The 21,721-nt window shown below is 42.1% G+C and overlaps 1 protein-coding gene across 1 annotated transcript; it reads left to right on the forward strand.

Moving 5' to 3' along the window:
* The first annotated feature begins 1,270 nt into the window (after nucleotides 1-1,270).
* Nucleotides 1,271-21,389, forward strand: LOC143018617 (uncharacterized). The gene is made up of 7 exons (XM_076174140.1): nucleotides 1,271-2,235; nucleotides 5,664-5,832; nucleotides 6,356-6,470; nucleotides 11,590-11,686; nucleotides 13,475-15,579; nucleotides 16,671-16,796; nucleotides 20,814-21,389. The coding sequence occupies exons 1-7, from the start codon at nucleotides 1,539-1,541 to the stop codon at nucleotides 21,000-21,002; spliced, it is 3,498 nt and encodes a 1,165-aa protein (XP_076030255.1). The 5' UTR covers nucleotides 1,271-1,538; the 3' UTR covers nucleotides 21,003-21,389.
* The last annotated feature ends 332 nt before the right edge of the window (nucleotides 21,390-21,721 follow it).

A 21,721-nucleotide genomic window follows, 5' to 3' on the forward strand; every position in this document is an offset into this window, starting at 1 on the left:
TAATTTGCTAAAGCATTATGGTGTCATGGGATGGAGGTTGTGAAAAGTAAACAAAGAGGATTACAAGGGAAAAAATAAACAAGGTTTATGGTATAGAAATCTAATCATTTGGAACTATCAATGAAAATAAAAGAAAAAATGGAGTACTATATTTGCTCAGTGATTTAGTATTTTACGGGTTAAAGACCTGGACTGTGAACATGGAGAGGCAAAGAACTGAAGCTGCAGAATTATGGACAGGGTGGAAATTTAAACGTAGATGCACTGCAGAAAGGCACAACAAGAGAGATCTAATCAACATAATTCGACTGGTGAACATCTCAGTATATGTATAAATAACATATTAAAAATTAGCGAAATTCCGATCATAATTGACGAAGTTCGTTTTCGAGCGCGACGGCCCCCTTAAAACTGTGGAGAATGAAGACATGGTATATAGAGATCAAGCCCAAAGCACGCAAGAAAATTAGACACAAATGCAAACGCTTATATTCTTACTGGAACACATTGATGTGAAAATAAGCTCGACTGTATGTTATAATGCTACAATGCTTTGGTATCGAAATGGTATTCGATCACATATCGTTGAAAAGAAGCTGTCCGTTAAAGTACCGCTGGCAATCCCACAATGTCTTTCTCCTAAAAAGTGAACATATTTTTTTTTAGAATATGGTACGGGATTGTTTATGTGGGTTCTACCAGAGTCGTTTTTTGTAGTTGGTACCCCTGGTATAGTTTATCGTAGCAAATCCTACCTGTAAGAATAAAAGCGTTTGCATTCGTGTCTGTTGCGCGCATTAGGTTTGATCCCTATTACTCTGTTCTTTTTATTCGTACCTAAAACTGTATGTATTCTGAGTACAGTTATTATACTTGTGTAATTAATGGCATGTTCTCACCAGTGCACATACAGACATGTTCTCTTATACGAATTAATCTTTTTACTTTTCTGTACGACAGTAGCCGATTGCGGAATGTATCCTACCCTAAGCACAAGTCGATTCGGGTTTTTCCCGCGCGCTAACACGGGCTATTGTTGCTTAATTTGTTTTTATTTTCTATCACTATTTTGTACCATACTTTTATTTCCCCATAGTTCTAAAGTGTGGGTGACAATTGTATATTCTTTTTCCCTCCTCAACAGTATTTCTTTAATATGGAAGTGATGATTCTTGAAAGTCTGTTTACCTTTTTAGTTGGTATCCCTGGTCTTGTTCGTCATCCCAGCCAATCACCACAGAACTTGACCTGTGCTGACTACTAGGTTGGTACCTACACCTTCCTACCCCGGTCCTCACACTCTAAGCCCTAAGGGATCAAGCCAAACGGGAAGTAGACATGGTTAAGTGAAGGGTTGTGTTTTTTAAGGGGATAATGGACAGGACGGTAATAAACCTGTCAGGTTTTGTGTTGCAATATGACTGGTGTCTGTGCGTGTGTTGTGTTTATTGGAGTTGTTTGCTCGGGTCACATTGTTGACATCAGTAAGAAAATTAATCTAGGTGCCGATAGTTCTCGGGAGTGCACAGGTAGCAGTGATGATAGTTTTCCTGACGCTTCTGCTACTCCTAGTGGAGGCGACGGAGCCCTCACCCTTGCCCTTCCATGGTTCAGGATTTTACCGGGTCCTGTCCTTCGAAGTACAGGAAGACATCAGTGAGGAGGTCGTTCTCGAAGTGTCAGAGAGCGAGCTCGAAAGTACTCTATTTTTTATTCCGGAAGAAGTGACACAATTAGGATTTGGGAAGGAGGAGGAGGAGGTACGGCGTGAGAATGGTATACCAGAGGTAACACAAACCTTGTGGGCACTTCTGCTAACTGAGGTAGAGTATAGAACACGATACCTCGCAGTCCACCCGGAGGACGGAATTAAATGTCGTCACAAGGAGAACCCGGTACGACCGAATCCCTTCGAAGACGAAGTAGCACTCGTTGATCATCTGAAGAGGGACCCTGATACCCGAATGGGGGTAGAAGAACAGGGAAAATCCCTTTTCCTTGCAAGGGCTTTAGAGGATCTTCTTCAGCATCGAAACTATACTTATGCCTCACGTGTGATGATGCGCCTTCATAGCTTGGGAGGCAAGAGAGGCGATTCCCAAGGGGTGCCCAACACGGTGACGCAAACGGAGAAGCAGGAAGAAGATAAGGAGGAAGCACTTTCACCTGTGGAGGTCGCTCAGAGGCTGGAGGTGGAGGTGGAGGAGGGTGGAGATACCGACTACGAGGCGCTGGGTGAGTTGTTTACTGTTGGTTTGGCCAGATCGTTTGAGCTTTGATAGCTTGTTAGGTTACATGAAGGGTGACGAAGTGGACAGTTAAGCACTGGGCCACGTGTAAGTGCATCACCGATGTTGCAGATACAGACGCAAATCATATCTGCAACAGACTGTCTCGCGTGTAACATAGTTTTGCCTGCCTGATGTTTGGGAACAACAGTCATGGCAGACACTTCGTATCTCATAAATGTATTATAATGACAAGTCATGCAGCTCTGTTGCAGTGATATTTTGTTGGTGGACAAGGCAAGACGTTTCAATGTACAAGTTGTGTACGAGTATTTCTACCAGTTTTCATACAATAAATTACCACAGCATATACTTAAACGGTTACATTGGTTAGATACCAGTAAGTTATATGAAATATAAAAAAATAAAAAGTAATAGTCAAGGGACTAATAATACCATACACTGAATAAAGTCATATGATACTGGATATATTTTCCCAAATTCTTATTATAACCCGCATTTTTATGCAATAACAGCTATAGTTGTTATCAATTGAACACATTCTGATCAAGGAAATGTGCACGTATCTATGACAAACCGTAGCAACAACAAAAACAGCAAAATCGAGGTTACTCGTGAACGTGTGACCAGACCTTTATAAATAATCCTTTGTAGAATAAGGAAGAATACTCCGAACGGGGCTCGTTGAAGCAGTGCTTGGATTAGTGATTATCATTTCAGTCTAGCTATCGTGAGGTTTTTTGACTGTAACGACGTGATACCCTGTTGGAAAGACAGACTGAACTGTGTAAGAAATGGGTGTTACAAGGATTACTTTGGTTTGTCTTATGATTGCCCTCAGGCTATCCGTGACTCCTTCGGTAAGAACGAGATAAAATTGTCGTAGTGGATTCGTTTACTAGCGCTTCTATCCTTGGTGAAACCACGTTTCATTACTGCCAAGCATTAACATTTGTTTATATCATTGTTACATTAAAAGTTCGTTATCTATCTCCATGGAGTCCCTTTTGTAGGGAAAGGATTTGAGGTTGTTAACATTATTTCTTCGTCCTATTCTTTCCTACTGGTCCTTTGCTTATTTTCCCATGTGAAGACAAATCAGATTGGATGGAAATAAAATGCTAGAGATTTTTTCATATACAAGTGGCGACGGGGTGGGGTAATGGACAAAGATGATTGATAGGGGTGAGAGGGTGCTGTGTGCGGAGGCTATGAAGGTTATTGATGACTCGGAAATACCAACGGTAACAAATGCGGTGTTGGTCATTTGGAGTTTGAATTAAATCCTTGACTGTCACTGATACCAACCTTACCGAACAAAGTCACCTGTAAAAATAATAACTGAAAAGTTTGAGATATCCAGTTGGTATCACTGCCATCAGCCCGACGGTAATTATAGAGGTGGAGAACTATGATGCAACGCAGCGGCCTGACCGGAAATAAAATCAAACACGAAGCCTCAATTTGTAAGTCGTCGTCTGTACAGACCGAGCTGACGTGCACGGGCCTCATACATGATTGTAATCGTGTGCATGGGTCACGACTCAAGATAATCAATAGTAGGATAAAGATTAGGTTAGGCTGAATGAGGGTTATGCTTATTGTCATGAAGAATCGTAAACCCAGGATGGCCCACATGATGAATTTTACCCTGTCGAAGTCTGGGGTGATGCTTCTGCATGTAATCCTATCGGGATTACACTACAGCGGTAATGCGGATAGAGTAAGTATCTCATCGATGTTTTCACTGTAATGGCAGCTTAATACTGACTACAATAATTACGTTTGTCAATATCAAGAGTGTCATCCTTTTCTGTCGCGTAAAATGTTCTGCTAAGTATCAATTATTGTCTAACCGATAGTTCGTCGCTAGCAACATCTATGGAACAGACGGCCAAATATGCGTTCTTGAGTCTGTTGTAGACGACATGGCTTATGTCACTTTGTTATCACACCTGCTGGGCTTCCCAGCTCCAAGTTTCCAACTAACATGAGCTGAGGAAAGGAAGCCACACTCAGATGTTAGGCCAGACCTTAAAATATCACTATGAAACTATGGGAGCACTTTTAAAAGTACACATTCTAGAAATGAATGAGGGGAAAACATTAGAGTTCAACACATCTAATACAAAAGAAGTCTCAATTGTGAACTAATTATACAAACAAAAACATGCATAAAATTTCCTTTTACCATAACTTGATTTACTCGAAGCCTTAACTTCATTCTTAGATATAATCATGAAAGAGAATAGTATTCACACGTATGTATATATGAAATACACCTGAATTATAACTTGTACAAGACGAGTAATGAATTTGTAGCTGCTGTATCAAATGCTATGAATTTGAAAGAAGGCTTCGCTTACAGTAATCAAGATTTCCGTAAGGACAATTGAACAGTATAATATTCGTCTAGATTTATACTCTATCTCTTAGTTCGTCATTCAACTTCTCATTATATAACACAAAGATTTGACAATTAGATATTCGAAAAATAAAATATTGCAACCCAAGTCGTTTCTACTCAAACGAACTCGTGTAAGTCGCGTAGGTGTGACACGTATAGCCAAGGTGAAGATAAGCCTACGCCAGGAGGCACTTAACTGCGTACGAAGCCGTGACCTTTGACCTATGCACATTAAGGGCTGATGGGCTAGGCCGCTAGATAATTGTCACTGCTGGAAATCGGAGATTGGGATCCACAGCTAAGCGAATGCGCGACCAGCACGCTTCTGTTCTCCCCTCCAGCTCACACCGTGGTCTCCACGATATCGGTGACATTTCTTGAGATCCCTGGGGCGTTAGGTGAGGGTAGGTTAGACTTTTTTTTTAGATCAGGATAGAACTAATATACCCAGATATAAGTTAGGATTTTCTTCAACACCGCAAAACAAACGGCGGCCCCCCCCCCCTCTTTTTTGAGGGGGGAGGCTGTCGCCACATGGGGAGAGAGACTGCGGAAGGCAACAGGATTAGATGGATGACCTATGTAATCCGTTACACGTATAAAGCTAACAAGCAGTTAATATGGGTGTTCTAATGTTTGTGTACGTGATTGTGATGCACAGGAAAACAGCTACGCTCGCGGAATCATGGCTACATCGGTCAAATTTGGATTGATTAGAATTGCTTGTTTTTTCCTTAACCAGATCTATAAAGAATGTCGTTATGGTCAACAATCGAACACATTTGCCTATAAGGTGAATAGAATGTTCTTATAAGGTATAACACAGTTGAAAATATTATTGTTATCATTAGCATTATTATTATTATTGATAATATTTTATCATGATTGTTGTTGCTTTTATATTTTCATGATTGTTGTTGTTGTTGTTGTTATTATATAATTATATAATTATTCGTTATCATTATTATTATTATTAGATTTGATTAATTTTTTTTCTTTTGTTATAGGGTGCGGCCTCAAGAACATTGCGGCCCGCATTCTCGGGGGCGTGGTGGCCCAGCCGGGCGAGTGGCCCTGGCAGGGGGCGCTCGTCTACAGGCCACAGCGGCGCCACTTCTGTGGAGTTTCCCTCATCAATGCCCAGTTTGTCCTTACGGCAGCCCATTGTGCCCGATTGTAAGTTCTTCACAAGTCGCTCCTTTCGTTCTTTCTCTCCCTTCCCCTCTTCCCCTCTTCCCCTCTTCATACCCCCATGGCAACTACTAAATGTGGATTTCATATCACCACAAGATATAAAGAAACATGCTTAAGATATTGTATGTAATCAGTAACTTTATTATGTGAAAGTTGACATAATGTAAAACAAGTTTCAGGTTTGACTGCTATGTCTATACTTTTCTGTGCTTGATATGTGGTATTTAGGCAGTGGTTTATAATAAGTATTTATGTGAAATATTTCTTTGTCCATTTTCTACATGCTTTTTTGTGTTATCCTCGGCAATTGTAATTGTTCTTTCAAACTTTTTGTTGTTTTCATTATCTGCATTTTATGTATTTGATTCATTGCCAAATAAACTTATTATCATAGTAGTCACTCTTTTGGTTTGTTTAAATGCTTAATGATAAGTTGACAACTAAAATGAAGCACCTTTGTTTCCATCCGTATTGTTGTAGTCATTTTCACCTTTACCTTTACCAGGGCAAAACGTCGAGACTTGGAGGTATGGTTGGGCACCCATGACATCACTCTGATCTGGGAGGCTTATCGACAAATTCGACAAGTGACTCATGTCATCATTCATGAGGAATTCAAGGTAAGAAGAGTGTTATACTACACTGTGTGGTCATAGACATACCTAAGAAGAATTGGGGAATATCCATGGACCATCTCAAATGCCCAGGCCAGAGGCTTATCCTCTTATAGATAGTGTCAAAAGGGAAAAGAATTTTAATTTCCCTTACCGGGTAGTTAATTTTATAAGATATCTATAGGTGAGTGGATGATAGGGATGGTTGCCATAGGCTGAAGCTGTGGGGGTAAACCAGCTGTAGATGTCTGGCCCTGGTGTGGAAGAGCTGTGGCTCATTGTATAATTTTTGACTCAGGCAATGTGGTAAGGGGCAAGGTAATCTTTCATCCACAAGGTGCTGAGATTGAGATGAGAGGGGTGATTCTTTTTTTTTTCTTTTTTGACATCTTGTGTTTCTGGGAGGAAGTAGAAAAGAACTAAGAAACCTTTACTGTAACTCAGTTTCCATTCATAGATCCATCTATCTGTATACTAAGGGCCTCTTCCCCCTTGTATGGGAGGTAGCCAGACCCTCTTATGCCTTGACTTCTCATAGGATGATCATAGAGAGAGCAGGATACCTAGTCTCATCTCTCTGTCCCACTTTGTCACCTATTATGATCACATGGGAATCATAGTAGCAGAATCATTTCCTCCTGCCACAGAAATATATTCCTATACCCCAACTATACACCTGAGATAATGACTCCTAAAAAAGAGATAAAGGAAACCCACAGAACAAGAGAAAGAACTACTTCAACACCTAAATAGACATCACAGATAGATAGACAACAAAGAACAGAAACTGGAAAAATAACGCAAAAGCTACAGGTAGGAAAAGGACAAAGAAATGTGGAGTATAATAAAAACTATTAAAAACTCAAAAAATTAACCCATCCCTCATCTATCAAGCAGTTGTATCAAGCCAAGGAGAAAACTCATCACCAAAGCAGTAGCGCAGTATCATTGATACCATTATCAAGCATGCACACATACATTCAGATATCAATGGCTGTTACCCCCTTACAAGGGAGGTACCCAAAAAAACAAAGGCATAAAATTCACTCCCACCCATTTCATCCCCACATACCCCATTCCCATTCACCTCCATCCCTCTTATTTTTGGCTCCTCCTGGTTGATAGGTCATCCCTGCATCTTGTCTATTGCCCTGGGTCAGAGGCAATGTAGCAAGACACAGCACATCCTCAGCAAGGCCACTACATTTAATCGGCAACAATCCCCTCTCTGTCCCCCAATACAGAAAAAGAGAAGACTGAAAAATCTCTTTGTGCTGCATCAAAATATCATTCACACATACTCCCTCACTCCCCCATCCCCTACCCACTCCCATGCACCACAGCATCATCCATACATAACCATTCTCCACTCACCCTTATCTTCTGTCTTCTCACTTCCTTCTTCAACAGACATTGCCCTCTTTCCCAGTGCCACTTTTACCCCATCCATCCATCTCATCTTTGGTCGCCCCCTCATGTTTACTCTTTCCACCTCTGCCTTCCACACCTCTTCTACTAATATTTCTTCATTCATTATTTCCATGTGTCCAAACCTTCCCAATACTTTTTCATCAACCCTATCATACTTCTCAGACACCTCATCTCAAACACATTCAAACTCCTCTCTTCCTCTCTTATGTACCATGTTTCTGCCCCCATACAATGCTGTGAGCACAATCATTCCTTCATACATTCTCCTGTTAGCATCCACTCCCAAATCTCTATTTCTCATTACACTTTTTAATCCCCCAAGGGATTTACTTGCTTCTCTCAATCTACATTCTACCTCCATTCCTCTCTTTCCCATCACATTCACACCCACGTATCTGAAGCTATCCACTTCCTCCAATCTCTCTCCCTTAATACTTACTTCCAGTTTGCTGCCACATTCTACCCTTGATTATCTCATCACATTACTTTTACCCACATTTATCTTCAACTTCTTTTGCACACCTTCCCAAACTCTGTCACTAACTTCCTTAATCCCTTCCCTGATTCTGCTGCAAGCACAGTATTGTCAGCAAACAACAACTGGCTTATCTCCCATTTTTCTCCATTTTCTGTAGCCATCTCCAATTCCCATCCTATTACCCATGCATTTACCTCAAACACCACCCTATCCATGTATAAATTGAATAGCCAAGGTGACATAACACATCCCTGGTGAAGTCCTACCTTTACTTCAAACCACTAACTCTCTCCATTTCTGATTCTAACACAGGCTCTACTATTCTCATAAAAACTCTTGACTGCTCTTAACAGCTTTCCTCCTATCCCATATATCTGCAATATCTCCCACAGTGCCTCCCTGTCTACCCTTTCATAAGCCTTTTCCAAATCCATAAAGACCCAAAAAACAACTTTACATTTTCCTAAAGCTTCCTCACATATCTGCCTTGCTACAAAAATCTGATCCATGCAGCCCCTAGCTGTACTAAACCCACACTGTTCCTCACCAATTACTTCCTCTATTCCTCTCCTAATCTTCTCAATCAAAATCCTCCTTCCCAACTACACTCAACAGACTGATCCTTCTGAAACTACCACACTCACACTTGTCCCCTTTTCCCTTGTAAAGTGGAACTATACAGGCACTCCTCCAGTCCTGTGGCACTCTACCCTCTTCTTAACAAACATTAAACAACCTCACTAGCCAGTCCACCATCATTGTACCTCCCTTTTCTAGACACTGCATGGCACCCATCCAACCCAGATGCCTTACCTGCTCTCATCATTTTAATAACTGCTTTCACCTCATCTTTCCTTATTTCTCCTCCATTTTCCTCACTCATTACTGTCATTTTCTTAGCACTTCCCACTGCATCTACCTTTCCCTCCCTATCCTCCTTCACATTTAGCAACCCCCTAAAATACTCTGCCCATCTTCCTCATACTGCTGTCTCTTCCATTATTATCTCTCCGTCTGCACCTTTTACAGTTTCTTCTCTACTTGATATGCCTCCTCTTCCTCTCTTAATTTCTTTCCAAAACATCTTTTTATCACTTTCAAATTTTTCTGTCATGTTCTTGCCCCATTTCACATCTCTCCTTTTTGACTCCTTTATTTTATGCTTTACTTCTCTTTTCTTTGTATCTCATATGATTCTCTTGTCCTATTTTGTAACCACTCTGTTAATGCTCATTTCTTCTCTTCTACAACCTTTGCTTCCTCATCCCACCACTCACTACCTTTCCTTCTATTTCCCCCAGTCCTCCTTGTTCCACACACCAACTTTGCACACCTTGTGACTCCCTTGAAACATCCCCATTCTGTCTCCACCCTAGTTCTACACTATCCTTCACTCCCTCCCACTCCTCTCTCAGCTTCTTCTTGTACTCCTTCTCCTTTTCTTTCTCATTTAAGCAGTTTACTCTAAGCACCTCCCTACCTTCTGTCCTTTTCCTCTTTCACCATCTCTCAACTTACCTTCCAAAAAATGATCTAATTCCACCACTCTCTCCCCTTAGAACATGTACATTCAAAAATCTTCCTACTATTCTCGTGGTTACCGCTATGTAATCAATTAATGCCCTATCTACCACCCTTCCCTCTACCACCCTCGCCCATGTGTACTTATGTTTGACTTTCTTCCTAAACACTGTATTTGCTATCATCAACTCTCTAGACACATCTCCACCATCCACTCTCCACTATGATTTTTTTCCTGGAACTCACACTCCATCTATTGGTTATTTCCTACCCTAGCATTACAATCTCCCAATACCACTACATTTACATATCTTCCTAAACCCTCTATGCACTTGTTTAAATCTGTCCAAAAGCCTCCCTTTCCTCTACACTCTTCTCACTACCAGGCCCATATACACTTACAGAAACCCACATCTCCCTTCTCAGTTTCACCTTCATCCATATTAACCTTGAAGAGACCTCCTTCCACTCCACCACACATTTACCTACCTCTTCATTTACTAGTATAGCCATCCTTTCTCTCCCTTGTCCTCTCTTCACTCATCCCAGCTACACTCCCAAACTCAAACTCACCCTTTCCTTTCAACTTAGTTTCACTCAATGCCATAACATCCAACTTTCTTCTCACAAACATACTGCCTATCTCTTCCCTTTTACTCTCATCTGCACCACATCCACACACATTAAAAGACCCAAACCTTTGGGTTCTGGTTGGAAACCTCCCATGCCTTTGCTTTTTTAGGAATGTCCCCTTTGGGGCTAAAGAGAAAAGGATACTTAGTCCTATCCTTGTCCCATTTTTGTCACCTTTTATGACTCAAATGGGAACCTTTGGTGGCAGTATTCTTTTCCCTCGCCACAGGGTTTGGCAAAAAAAAAAAAAAAAGGAAATGAATATTCAGAGAAGTGGTACAGGACAGTATCAAAAGTGGGGGGACAGCATAATGGAGGGACAGTTGCAGTATAATAAAGTATCGTCATTTCTCTATGAATAGAGATTTCCTCTATCACAGACATAATAATGTGTTGCTCTGGTCTGTAGGGGCTTCCTAAAGTATCAAGTGCATGCTACTGAGCAGCTTTTAACCCTACAATAACATGCAGCCAATATCCCTAAGGGAAGTGGACAGCCAAGGGACGCACCCACCCTTCACCCATTCCCAACCTATTGAACACCCATTTGTTTTCTCTCTCTTTTTTTTTCATACCCACAACTCCAAAGAAATGGGAAGATAACCAAAAAGATACACAAGATAAAATTAAAAACTGATGCCACCTCCTGTTCTCCAGCAAAAATGTAGAAAATACAATAGAGAAATTGAAAATTTCCTATGTAGAAGATCCAAACAAGATCCAAACAAGATCTCAAACATTATTCCAAAACATCTTTGCCCAAAAGCAATAAGTGCCTCTGCAGATACCTCCAACCACTCCTGGAAGTTCGACAGAATTCCAGCAATCTGGAAGAGAAAATGTGTAATCCCCATCCAAACCACCAGAACCACCTGGCATCTTATAAACTGATCTCCCTACTATTCTTCATATACAGATTAACAGGAAGACTGATCTCAGAAATAAGAATAAAAAATGCCCACACCAAATAGCCAAAAAATAAATAAAAAAGAAGCAATTTCTTTTCATTTCTGCTTTTCTTGTTAGAGCCATTGAAAATTAGTATATTCCTTAATTCTTCAGCAGGCACAAGGGTTTCACAATGACCTGGCTCTCCTGCGGCTGGATGAACCTATTGTCTTCAGTTATGCTGTTCGCCCCATCTGTCTCCCAAATTCAGGTATGTACAAATGACAACAGAAATAATTTTGCTGTCATAAGGCATAAAATTCATAGGTGCCTGAACTCTATTTATATAATTATATTCTTATTTGATACATTGCATTTGATCTCAAAGTGAATTTACATCATACAAGTTGAAGAGCTGTGCATTACTGCATTGCTTTTGACCCAAGCAGTGTGGTGAGGTCAGTCAGTTCTTTGTCCCTGGTCTCTCTTACAGAAGACCATCATTCTTCAGGTAGCCGGCAATAGCCTCCAGGCAGGACCATAAGCTACTCAGTAAAGATAAATGGTGGTGTTGTCTGATTTGTGTGTGGGGCTTTGTAGTATGAGTTATTCTCCATCCTCTGTGTGGTGTTTGCATCTGTGTCAGTTTGAATCTGTGGCCAGGCTATTGTGTGTTAATACTTTTTTTTATGCCATTTTGATTATTATCTAGTGTGGGAGTATTTTTTCTGTTGGGGCTTCTTGAGGATGTTGTTGGAGTATTGAGTTTGGCTGTCTCTCTTGAAGAGTTTTAGTTACAAGTGTGTATGTTCTGTTTGGTATAGGTGTGTGTTTGTTGTGTGGTTGTTATAGATTTTTGCATAGTATGTAGCAGGTGTAGTTTTTTGTTATGTCCTGTTGACCTTGCTTGTGAAATTGGTGGGGGAAGGAAATTTCTCATCCCTGAGGTACTGAGATCAGAGAAGTGGTATATGGTATACATTGCTTTTGATGTGGGTATGTTCTTTGACCTGGCCAGCCCCTATTTTTAAGGGGAAAGGGACTTTGGTGTGTGCATGTATTTACCTAATTGTATTATACGGGGAGGGGAGCTATGCTCGTGATGACCTGTTTTTGTATCTCGTAAGATCAAGTTTGTTCTTAAATTCTTGTATTGTGTTTTTTGTGTGTTTGGTATGTGCAGATGGGTTGGTATGTGGTTAAATGAATCAGATGAAAGAAGGCACACTGGAGATTATTGTTGTACAAGTATTATCGCTACTTGTGAAGCTCATCACTTATTACAGGGACCAACAATGGAAACCTGCACATGGTGGTTCTGGAAGGCAAATACCATCAACACCCTCATTTCTTTTAGGGCTTGCATTCAGTTTCTCAACAGGGTTCAAGATCTCTTATAATTTTCAACAATCTTTTCTCCACCCTTTAACATAAGAAGAGCACCTCCCCCAACTCCCATGGCTGTGCCATTGGTCTATAATTATTAGTGTGGCTCTCGTTATGTTTTAAAACCCAAATACCTTCTCCTTGGGTCCATACCTCCAGGTAGGGGTAAGGAGAAGAGGTGTGTATTTGAATTTATTTTCCCATGAAATCATATTTGCAGAAAAAAACAAGTAATGAAACATTGGAATGGTTTGAAATGTCAGTGCATAATATGCATTTATATATCAAAGGACCTTTTCCCAATATAAGTGTGGTAGATGAATCAAAGAACACACACAAATATAATAAAAAAAAAAATCATTCCATCGGTGTTGGTGCTGCTGCTGCTGTTGGTGGTGGTGTTGATTGAATGACATTCCTTTGTAAACTGAAGTAATCTTACAATGACTTTAAGAAACCCATGTCATCAATTAATAGTACTGTAGTTCTAGATAAGGTTTATTTCATCATGTAAGGCAATATTAACAACATGCCATGAATGTCATAAGATAAAGAAAAAAGGAAACAAATCTGGGATTTGGCAGCTTAACATCATCTGTTAATTGCATGAAAGACCAGTTATAACAAGATTGATATATTTTTTATTTTGACAGTGATCTTCCTTCTTATACAGAGGACTGGGATGATCACCTGACAGTAGAAGATGAAAGTGCTGTTAAGGCTGATGATGTCACTACAACTGTTGGCATTGCTACAAGTGATGACAGCACTTTGTCCAGAGCTGTCCCTTTCCTTAAAGCTCCCATTGCAGTTGCCAGGTCTCTGTTCCTCAGCAGTACTAATACCACCTCTGATACCTCTTCTCTCAACACTTCAAATATTACTACTGTCTCCTCTACTTTGAAAGCTATTGATTTCCCCAACACCACTCATTCTTTCAACACCTCCCATTCGCCCAGTTTTGCCTTTTCTTCCATCACTACTCCCTCTTCCTCCACTCTTTTTTCTGTCCTCATCAACTCTTCTCCTATCACTGACTCCTCTTTCAACATTAACTTCCCTCCTGCCACAGACTCCCCTCCTACCACAGACTCCCCTCCTACCACAGACTCCCCTCCTACCACAGACTCCCCTCCTACCACAGACTCCCCTCCTGCCACAGACTCCCCTCCTGCCACAGACTCCCCTCCTGCCACAGACTCCCCTCCTGCCACAGACTCCCCTCCTGCCACAGACTCCCCTCCTGCCACAGACTCCCCTCCTGCCACAGACTCCCCTATTGCCACAGACTCCCCTATTGCCACAGACTACCCTATTGCCACAGACTCCCCTATTGCCACAGACTACCCTATTGCCACACACTCCCCTATTGCCACAGACTCGCCTCCTGCCACAGACTCCCCTCCTGCCACAGACTCCCCTCCTGCCACAGACTCCCCTCCTGCCACAGACTCCCCTCCTGCCACAGACTCCCCTCCTGCCACAGACTTTCCTCCTGCCACAGACTCCCCTCCTGCCACAGACTCCCCTCCTGCCACAGACTCCCTTCCTACCACAGACTCCCTTCCTGCCACAGACTCCCCTCCTGCCACAGACTCCCCTCCTGCCATCAGCTCTTCTCCTTCCACTGGTTTCCCTCCAACCACAGACATCCCTCCCACCACAAAGTTTCCATCTCTTTCCTTATCTTTCACTTATTCCACAGTAAATTCCACCTCCCCTTTCTTCATATACTCCAGCTCTTCAATTGCTATTATTTCTACCTCTTCCCCAACTATCATCACCCTACCCACTACTACTTCTCCATCCACCAACTTCCTACCCACTACCACTTCCCCACCCACCACCACTTCCCCATCCACCAACTTCTTACCCACTACCACTTCCCCGTCCACCAATATCCTACCCACCACCACTTCCCCATTCACCATCACCTTTCCATCTACCACCACCTCCCCACCCACCACCTTTCCACCTAACACCACCTCAGTGAGCACTGGCATTGATGGCTCTGCCATGGGGATCATTGATGCTACAACTACCAGTACCTTGGATGTTCCTGACATGTCACAGTCCACTGCTTCACCCAAGGATACCATGATAAACCCCCATAAGAGCAATATAACTGATGACACAGCTACACACCGTCCTAGGAGTAATGACACTGATTCTGCAGCCACTCCCCCACCCGTAGAGAACATCACCACAATCTTCTTTCCTCCCAAGAATAGAAGCACCACAGTCAGACCTCTTCTTTTGGAGAACACCACAACCAGCCAGACCTCAAAGAACACCACCATTGCAAACACCCTACTTCCTTTGGACAACACAATAGTAATCCCCCTGTCTCTTGATAGCAGTGGTATCACACCCACTTTCAAGGGTGACAGCACTACACCTAATCCTTTCCCAGAGGACACCACAACCAGCATTCTTTCCATGGACAATACCACAACCAGCACTCCTTCCTTAGACAACACCACCATAATCAACCTGCCTCCTCAGGGCAACAATGTCATGGTCAATCCTTTTCCAACTGCCAAAGAAAATTTTACCACAAGTGCCTCACCAGCAAGAGGCACTCCCTCTGTCACCCCTGTCCCGCCTCAGGAGGGCAAAAATGTCACCCATACCACTTCAGAATCTACAGCCACCTTTGTCACAGAGGGAATCAATGAGGAAGAACCACATGAGGTGGTCCAGCTGCACTATGAGGGTGTGGTGATGGGATGGGGGCTTGTGAAGGAGGATGGATTACCGTCAGCTCTCCTACAGCAGGTATGATATAGAAAGAAGATATATGGGCTAATATTTATTCCATACAAACTGAAGCTTGCTGTCCAGAATTTGTCATGGCAAAGATGGAAAAAGAAATATTAAATTTTTTAGGTCAGATCTTGGTTTGATAAGCCAGGAATAGGGCTAACAGGGCATTTGGAATTGCTAGAACAGTTACAAACAAAGGTGCAGAGGTAATCATTAAACTCTATCTGGCAATAGTACCCATCCTTGACTATGCAGCATAGTATTGGTCTCCATCCTATAGAATGGATATTAATTCACTAGAACCACTATAGAGAAGAATGACCAAAATTATACAAGGGTTTAGAAAGTTACCAACCATACAAAGACTGGCCTAGACACCTTAACTTGCACTCTCTGAAAAGATAAAGAGTGCAGGATGATCTAATAGAGGTATTCAAATAGGTCAAGGACTTAAAAAGGGTGATGCAGGCAAGGTCATCATATTAAGGTAGCAGGGCAGGACTCGCAGTAATAGATTTAAAGTAGACAAATTTAGGTTTAAGAAAGAAATAGGCAAGAACTGGTTTACCAACAGTGGTTAATGAATGTAATAGACTTAGTAACTTTGTAGTGAGTACCAAAACAATTGGTTGAATTAAGAGAAGATTAGATAACTTTATGGATTGGGATGACAGGTGGTAAGGGACATGGAACTGCCTAGTGTATGCCTTATGGTCTCTTGCAGTCTCCTCCATTATTATGTTCTGACCACATTCAGGCTAGGCATTAGGGCATCTGGGGATGTGAAGTTCTTCATCCCCCTCCCCCTCCCCCGATATTTATCCCAATCCCAAAGTAAATGAAATGATTGTTTATCTGCCATGATAAGATATCTATAGTGCAGCATGGTAGTTAGGACTGATTCATTCAAATCTGGTGACCATATCATAGTTTCGTCTTTGGTTAAGGGCAGTAGAATTTAATTGATTAAACCTTGTCTGGATCTCCAGAGTAAATGGTTGATTTTATTTTAGATTTAAATGGTTTTTGTTGTCCATAGTTATTCTGTCTATGTATAGGAAGACAAGAGCAAAAACCCCTAATTGGAAACAATTTATTTTCAGGTAACATTGCCTTTCATCCCGCTGGCCAAATGCCGTGACTACTATTCTCACATTATCCCAGTAACAGAGCGCATGCTTTGCACCCTCCACCCTGAGCATGGTGTCAAACCCTACGACTCCTGCAAGGTGAGTTACTCACCATGGTTAATCACCTCTTGTACCCCAGGAACAATAATTGAAATGGATTTTGATGAATAGATGCATGCTGTGTCCAAGATTTATGCTTGCAAATCATATTAAGTCTCCATGAGTACAGATAAAGAAGACAAAGTGGCAGCTTCACCTCCAGGTGGAGGTGGGGATACTTATAGGTTTTGAAGATGAGCAACAGGAAGAGGTTTCTCTCTGATGTATATCTTGCAGGACCACCTCCATTAGTCCCTGGTGGTCACTAACCTTCCCATTGCATCAAGACCTTCCCTTTCCTAAACATCTGGCCCCTTCACTTTTTCTCTCTACCCTCATTCTTCTCCCTTCCATTTTCCTTACCCTCCCTTCCTTTCCCTTCCCCTCTCTTGATGACCCTTGCCCTCCCATCTTCTCCTTTCCTCTCCTCCTTCTCTCTTCCTGTTCTATCCTATCCCCTTCTTTCCCTCCTCTCCTCTTCCTACCTCATCCTCCCCCTGTTCTCCCCCTCCCCCTCCTTTCTCTCCTTCACATTTTCCCTCCTCCCTCTCCCTCCTTTTCTTTCTCCCCCCCCTTGAATCTGGTCTGGTGATTGAGTGCCAACTCTTTGGGTTGCATCTCTATATGCAAGTGAAGATATTGATGGATTTTAAAGATGGGAGGCAGGTAGATGATTCCCTCTGATGTCCATCTTTTGGGACCACCAGCATTTCAGTCGGTAAATTGTGCCAGTAGTCCTCTAGTTTTTGAGTGGATGAGGGGGAGGTTAACACATGATTAAGCAAAGGCTGTTCTGGCTGTTGGGCCATGCTGTGGAGACATGGTCTCGCTACATTGCCTTTAACATGAGTGGTGCCACAGGGGATAGGGATGATCCTTTGTCCATAAAGTTCTAAGAAGGGAGAGACAATGAATAGGTTCTGGATGGATGTGGAATGAGTGTTAGGTTCATGAATATTTTTACCTTGCCACTACCTTAAAAGGGAGAAAAGACCAATTGGTATGTATGCCATCCTCTGACTCTTTATTTATTTCTTATGTTAACCTGCAAAGGTCTTTTTATTCTTGGCTTGTTTAGTTATTTTAGCATCATCCACAATGTGTTTTATTATTGTGTATCCCCCCAACCCCAGAATCATTGGTATGTAAAGTCTTAATGCCCCCTGTGATACTTCACTTGCCTCTTCTATCCAACACAGGTATTTTACCTAAATCATTGTCATTATCTCTCTTCTCATTAGGAAGTCTTTCTTCTATTTCAATGTAGTAACCATGATGTCACACTCATTGAAAGCTTATTTCTAAACCCAAGAACAGTACATAAGCCAACCTACTTGTCTCTCCTGCAGTATGCAAATGATCACTAAGACATTGGAGTTTCTGAATCCATATTTTCCTTTTGAACTGAATCCATATGGCCTGTATAGTAATTTTATTTCTTTAAGCACCTGCAGCACATTTTCAGTATCTTTCCTATCATATTTGTGAATTAGATCATAGAATAAAATCTGTAAACTGATATTTTCCAGAAAAGGAGTGCTGTGGAGACATGTTGATGTAGGAGTTGGAGGGGAGTTACCCAGCTGTCTGCATAATATCTTATTATCATGTATGAGATTCTTTCTGCTTTTCTTCCTCTTCAGGCTGTACTAGCTTTATTTTCACTCTTACTTTTATCTCATACTTCATACATACATATACCAAGGCTTTTTCCCCCTTACAAGGGAGGTAGCCAAAAAGGAAAAGGCATAAAATCATTCCCACCCATTCCATCCCTGAATACACTCCACACCCCTCCACCCTCCCTCTTATCTTAGCACCTCCTGGATGATGGGTCATCCCTGCACCTTGTCCACTGCCCTGGGTCAGAAGCAGTGTCGCAAGACACAGCACATCCACAGCAAGGCCGCTTCATTAAATCGGCGACCCCCCCTCTCCGTCCCCCCATGCATAAAAGGAGAAGATGGGGAGAAATCCCTTCGGGCTGTGTCAAAATTTGCTCACACATACTACCTCACCCCCCATCCCCCCGCCCATTCCACCTCATGCATCACAACATCATCCATATACAACCATTCTCCATTCACCCCTGTCTTCTGTCCTCTCCCGTCCTTCCTCAACAGACATTCCCCTCTTCCTGAAAGCCCCCTTCACCCCATCCATCCACCTCATCCTAGGATGTCCCCTCATGTTCACTCCCTCCACATCTGCCTTCCATACCTCTTTTACTAGTCTTTCTTCACTCATTCTTTCCATGTGCCCAAACCATCCTAATACTCTTTCATCAACCCTATCTCCCAACTCCCTTTCCACCCCCGTTCTCCTCCTCACCTCCTCATTTCTCACTCTATCTAGCCTAGTAACCCCCATCATACTTCTCAGACACCTCATCTCAAACACATTCAAACTCCTTCTCTCTTCCTCTCTTATGTTCCATGTTTCTGCCCCATACAGTGCTGTTGGCACAATCACTCCTTCATACAGTCTCCTCTTAGCATCCATTCCCAAATGTTTATTCCTCATTACACTCTTCAGTCCACCAAGGCATTTACTCGCTTCTCTCAATCTACATTCTACCTCCACCTTCACTCCACCTTTTCCTGCCACATTTGCACCCAAGTATCTAAAACTATCCACTTCCTCCAGTCGCTCTCCCTTAATGCTCACTTCCAGTCTACTGCCACTTTCACCCCTTGTACATCTCATCACCTTACTTTTACCCACATTTATCTTTAGCTTTCTTCTATCACATACTCTCCCAAACTCTGTCACCAGCTTCCTCAATCCCTCCTCCGATCCTGCCACAAGTGCAGTGTCATCAGCAAACAACAGCTGGCTCACCTCCCACTTTTCTCCATTTTCTTTAACCATCTCCAATCCCTGACCCACTACCCTTGCATTTACCTCTCGCACTACCCCATCCATGTATAAGTTGAACAGCCAGGGCGACATAACACATCCTTGACGAAGTCCCACCTTTACCTCAAACCACTCACTCTCTCCATTTCTAATCCTGACACAAGCTCTACTACTCTTATAAAAACTCTTGACAGTTCCTAGAAGCTTTCCTCCTATCCCATATATCTGCATAACCTTCCACAGTGCCTTTCTGTCTACCCTATCATAAGCCTTTTCCAGATCCATAAAAGCCCAAAAAACAATCCTTCCCCTTTCCTATAGCTTTCTCACATATTTGTCTTACCACAAAGATCTGATCTACACAACCTCTACCTGTCCTAAATCCACACTGTTCCTCACCAATTACTCCCTCTGTTCCTCTCCTAATCCTCTCAATCAAGATCCTCCCATAAGCCTTCCCAACTACACTTAACAAGCTAATCCCTCTGAAACTACTACATTCACACTTGTCCCCTTTTCCCTTGTAAAATGGAACTATACAGGCACTCCTCCAGCACTTTACCCTCTCTCCAGCAAACATTAGATAACCTCACCAGCCAGTCCACCATCACTGTACCTCCTTTTTTTAGACATTCTGCATGGCATCCATCCAGACCAGGTGCCTTACCTGCTTTCATCATCTTAACAACTGCCTTCACTTAATCCTTCCTTATTTCTCCTCCATTTTCCTCACTCATCACGGTCATTTTCTTAGCATTTCCCACTGCAACTATCTTTTCCTCCCTATCCTCCTTCACATTTAGCAACTCCCTAAAATATTCTGCCCATCTTCCCCTTACTGCCTTCTCTTCCATTATCATCTCTCCATCTGCACCTTTTACCTTTTCTTCTCTACTTGATTCCCCTCCTCTTCCTCTCTTAATTTCTTTCCAAAACATCTTTTTATTACTTTCAAAATTTTCTGTCATACTCTTACCCCACCTCACATCTGCTCTCCTCTTTGCCTCCTTTACCTTTTGCTTTACTTCTCTTTTCTTTTCTTTGTACCTCTCATATGACTCCCTTGTCCTATTTTGTAACCAATCATACTTCATACTTCATTTTTATTATTATATCTACAATATCTTACACTTTAAAATGAAGTCCTCTTGTCACCAGGGGGACTCTGGTGGAGCAATTGTGGTCGAAGGCAAGGACAGGCGATGGACACAAGTTGGTGTCATCAGCTTTGGCTATGGATGTGGTCGGCCAGGCTTCCCTGGAGTCTACACAAGGATAACCAAGTATCTTCTCTGGATCTACATAAAGATCTTTCAGACAGAGAGGGACCAACTTCATAAGGGATGATGGTGCTTGCTCCATCTTGGATTTCTTTAACCCTTTCAGCATGAAGGCAGGCCCTCAGCTGAATAGAATTGTTTAGTACTTAACAAATCTTTTGTCATCTGGATGAATGGTTTGCCCACAGATCTTGTTGTTCATTTTTTTAAAGCAAAGAAGTCACAGATTTTAATTTATCCTTACATGAAAATGTGAATATGTGTTCATCATAACATGATATTACTTGTTTTATATCTATGGGAGTTTTGTATTTATCCTTTGATTGCATGATTTTTTTCCTTGAGTGGTGTTCTTCCCACACCAGATCCAGAATAAAACACCAAAGTATTCAATTATGCAGATGACCTGACAATAATAATTCAGCATAGCATACATACATACATACATATACCAAAGACTTTTTCCCCCTTACACGGGGGTTAGCCAAAAAGAAAAAGGCATAGAAACCACTCCCACCCATTCCATTTCCTATATATTCCACTCCCCTCCACCCTCCTCCCTTCCTCTTATCTTGGCACCTCCTGGATGACGGGTCATCCCTGCATCTTATCCACTGCCCTGGGTCAGAAGCAGTGTCGCAAGACACAGCATTCACAGCAAGGCCACTTCATAAATTCGGCAACTCCCCCTCTCCGTCCCCTCATGCAGAAAAGGAGAAGATGGGGAGAAATCCCTTCAGGCTGTGTCAAATTTTTCTCATACATACTTCCTCACCCCCCCATCCC

Source organism: Oratosquilla oratoria, chromosome 35, assembly GCF_046742065.1.
Source record: "Oratosquilla oratoria isolate Oo_2021 chromosome 35, ASM4674206v1, whole genome shotgun sequence".
Lineage (NCBI taxonomy): Eukaryota > Metazoa > Arthropoda > Malacostraca > Stomatopoda > Squillidae > Oratosquilla > Oratosquilla oratoria.

Bases quoted from the DNA above. Each gene is read 5' to 3' on its own strand.
- LOC143018617 (XM_076174140.1), top strand. From the start codon at position 1,539: ATGATAGTTTTCCTGACGCTTCTGCTACTCCTAGTGGAGGCGACGGAG. The intron at 11,687-13,474 runs GTATGTACAAAT...CTTCTTATACAG, and splicing joins CATCTGTCTCCCAAATTCAG to AGGACTGGGATGATCACCTG. The intron at 15,580-16,670 runs GTATGATATAGA...ATTTATTTTCAG, and splicing joins CGTCAGCTCTCCTACAGCAG to GTAACATTGCCTTTCATCCC.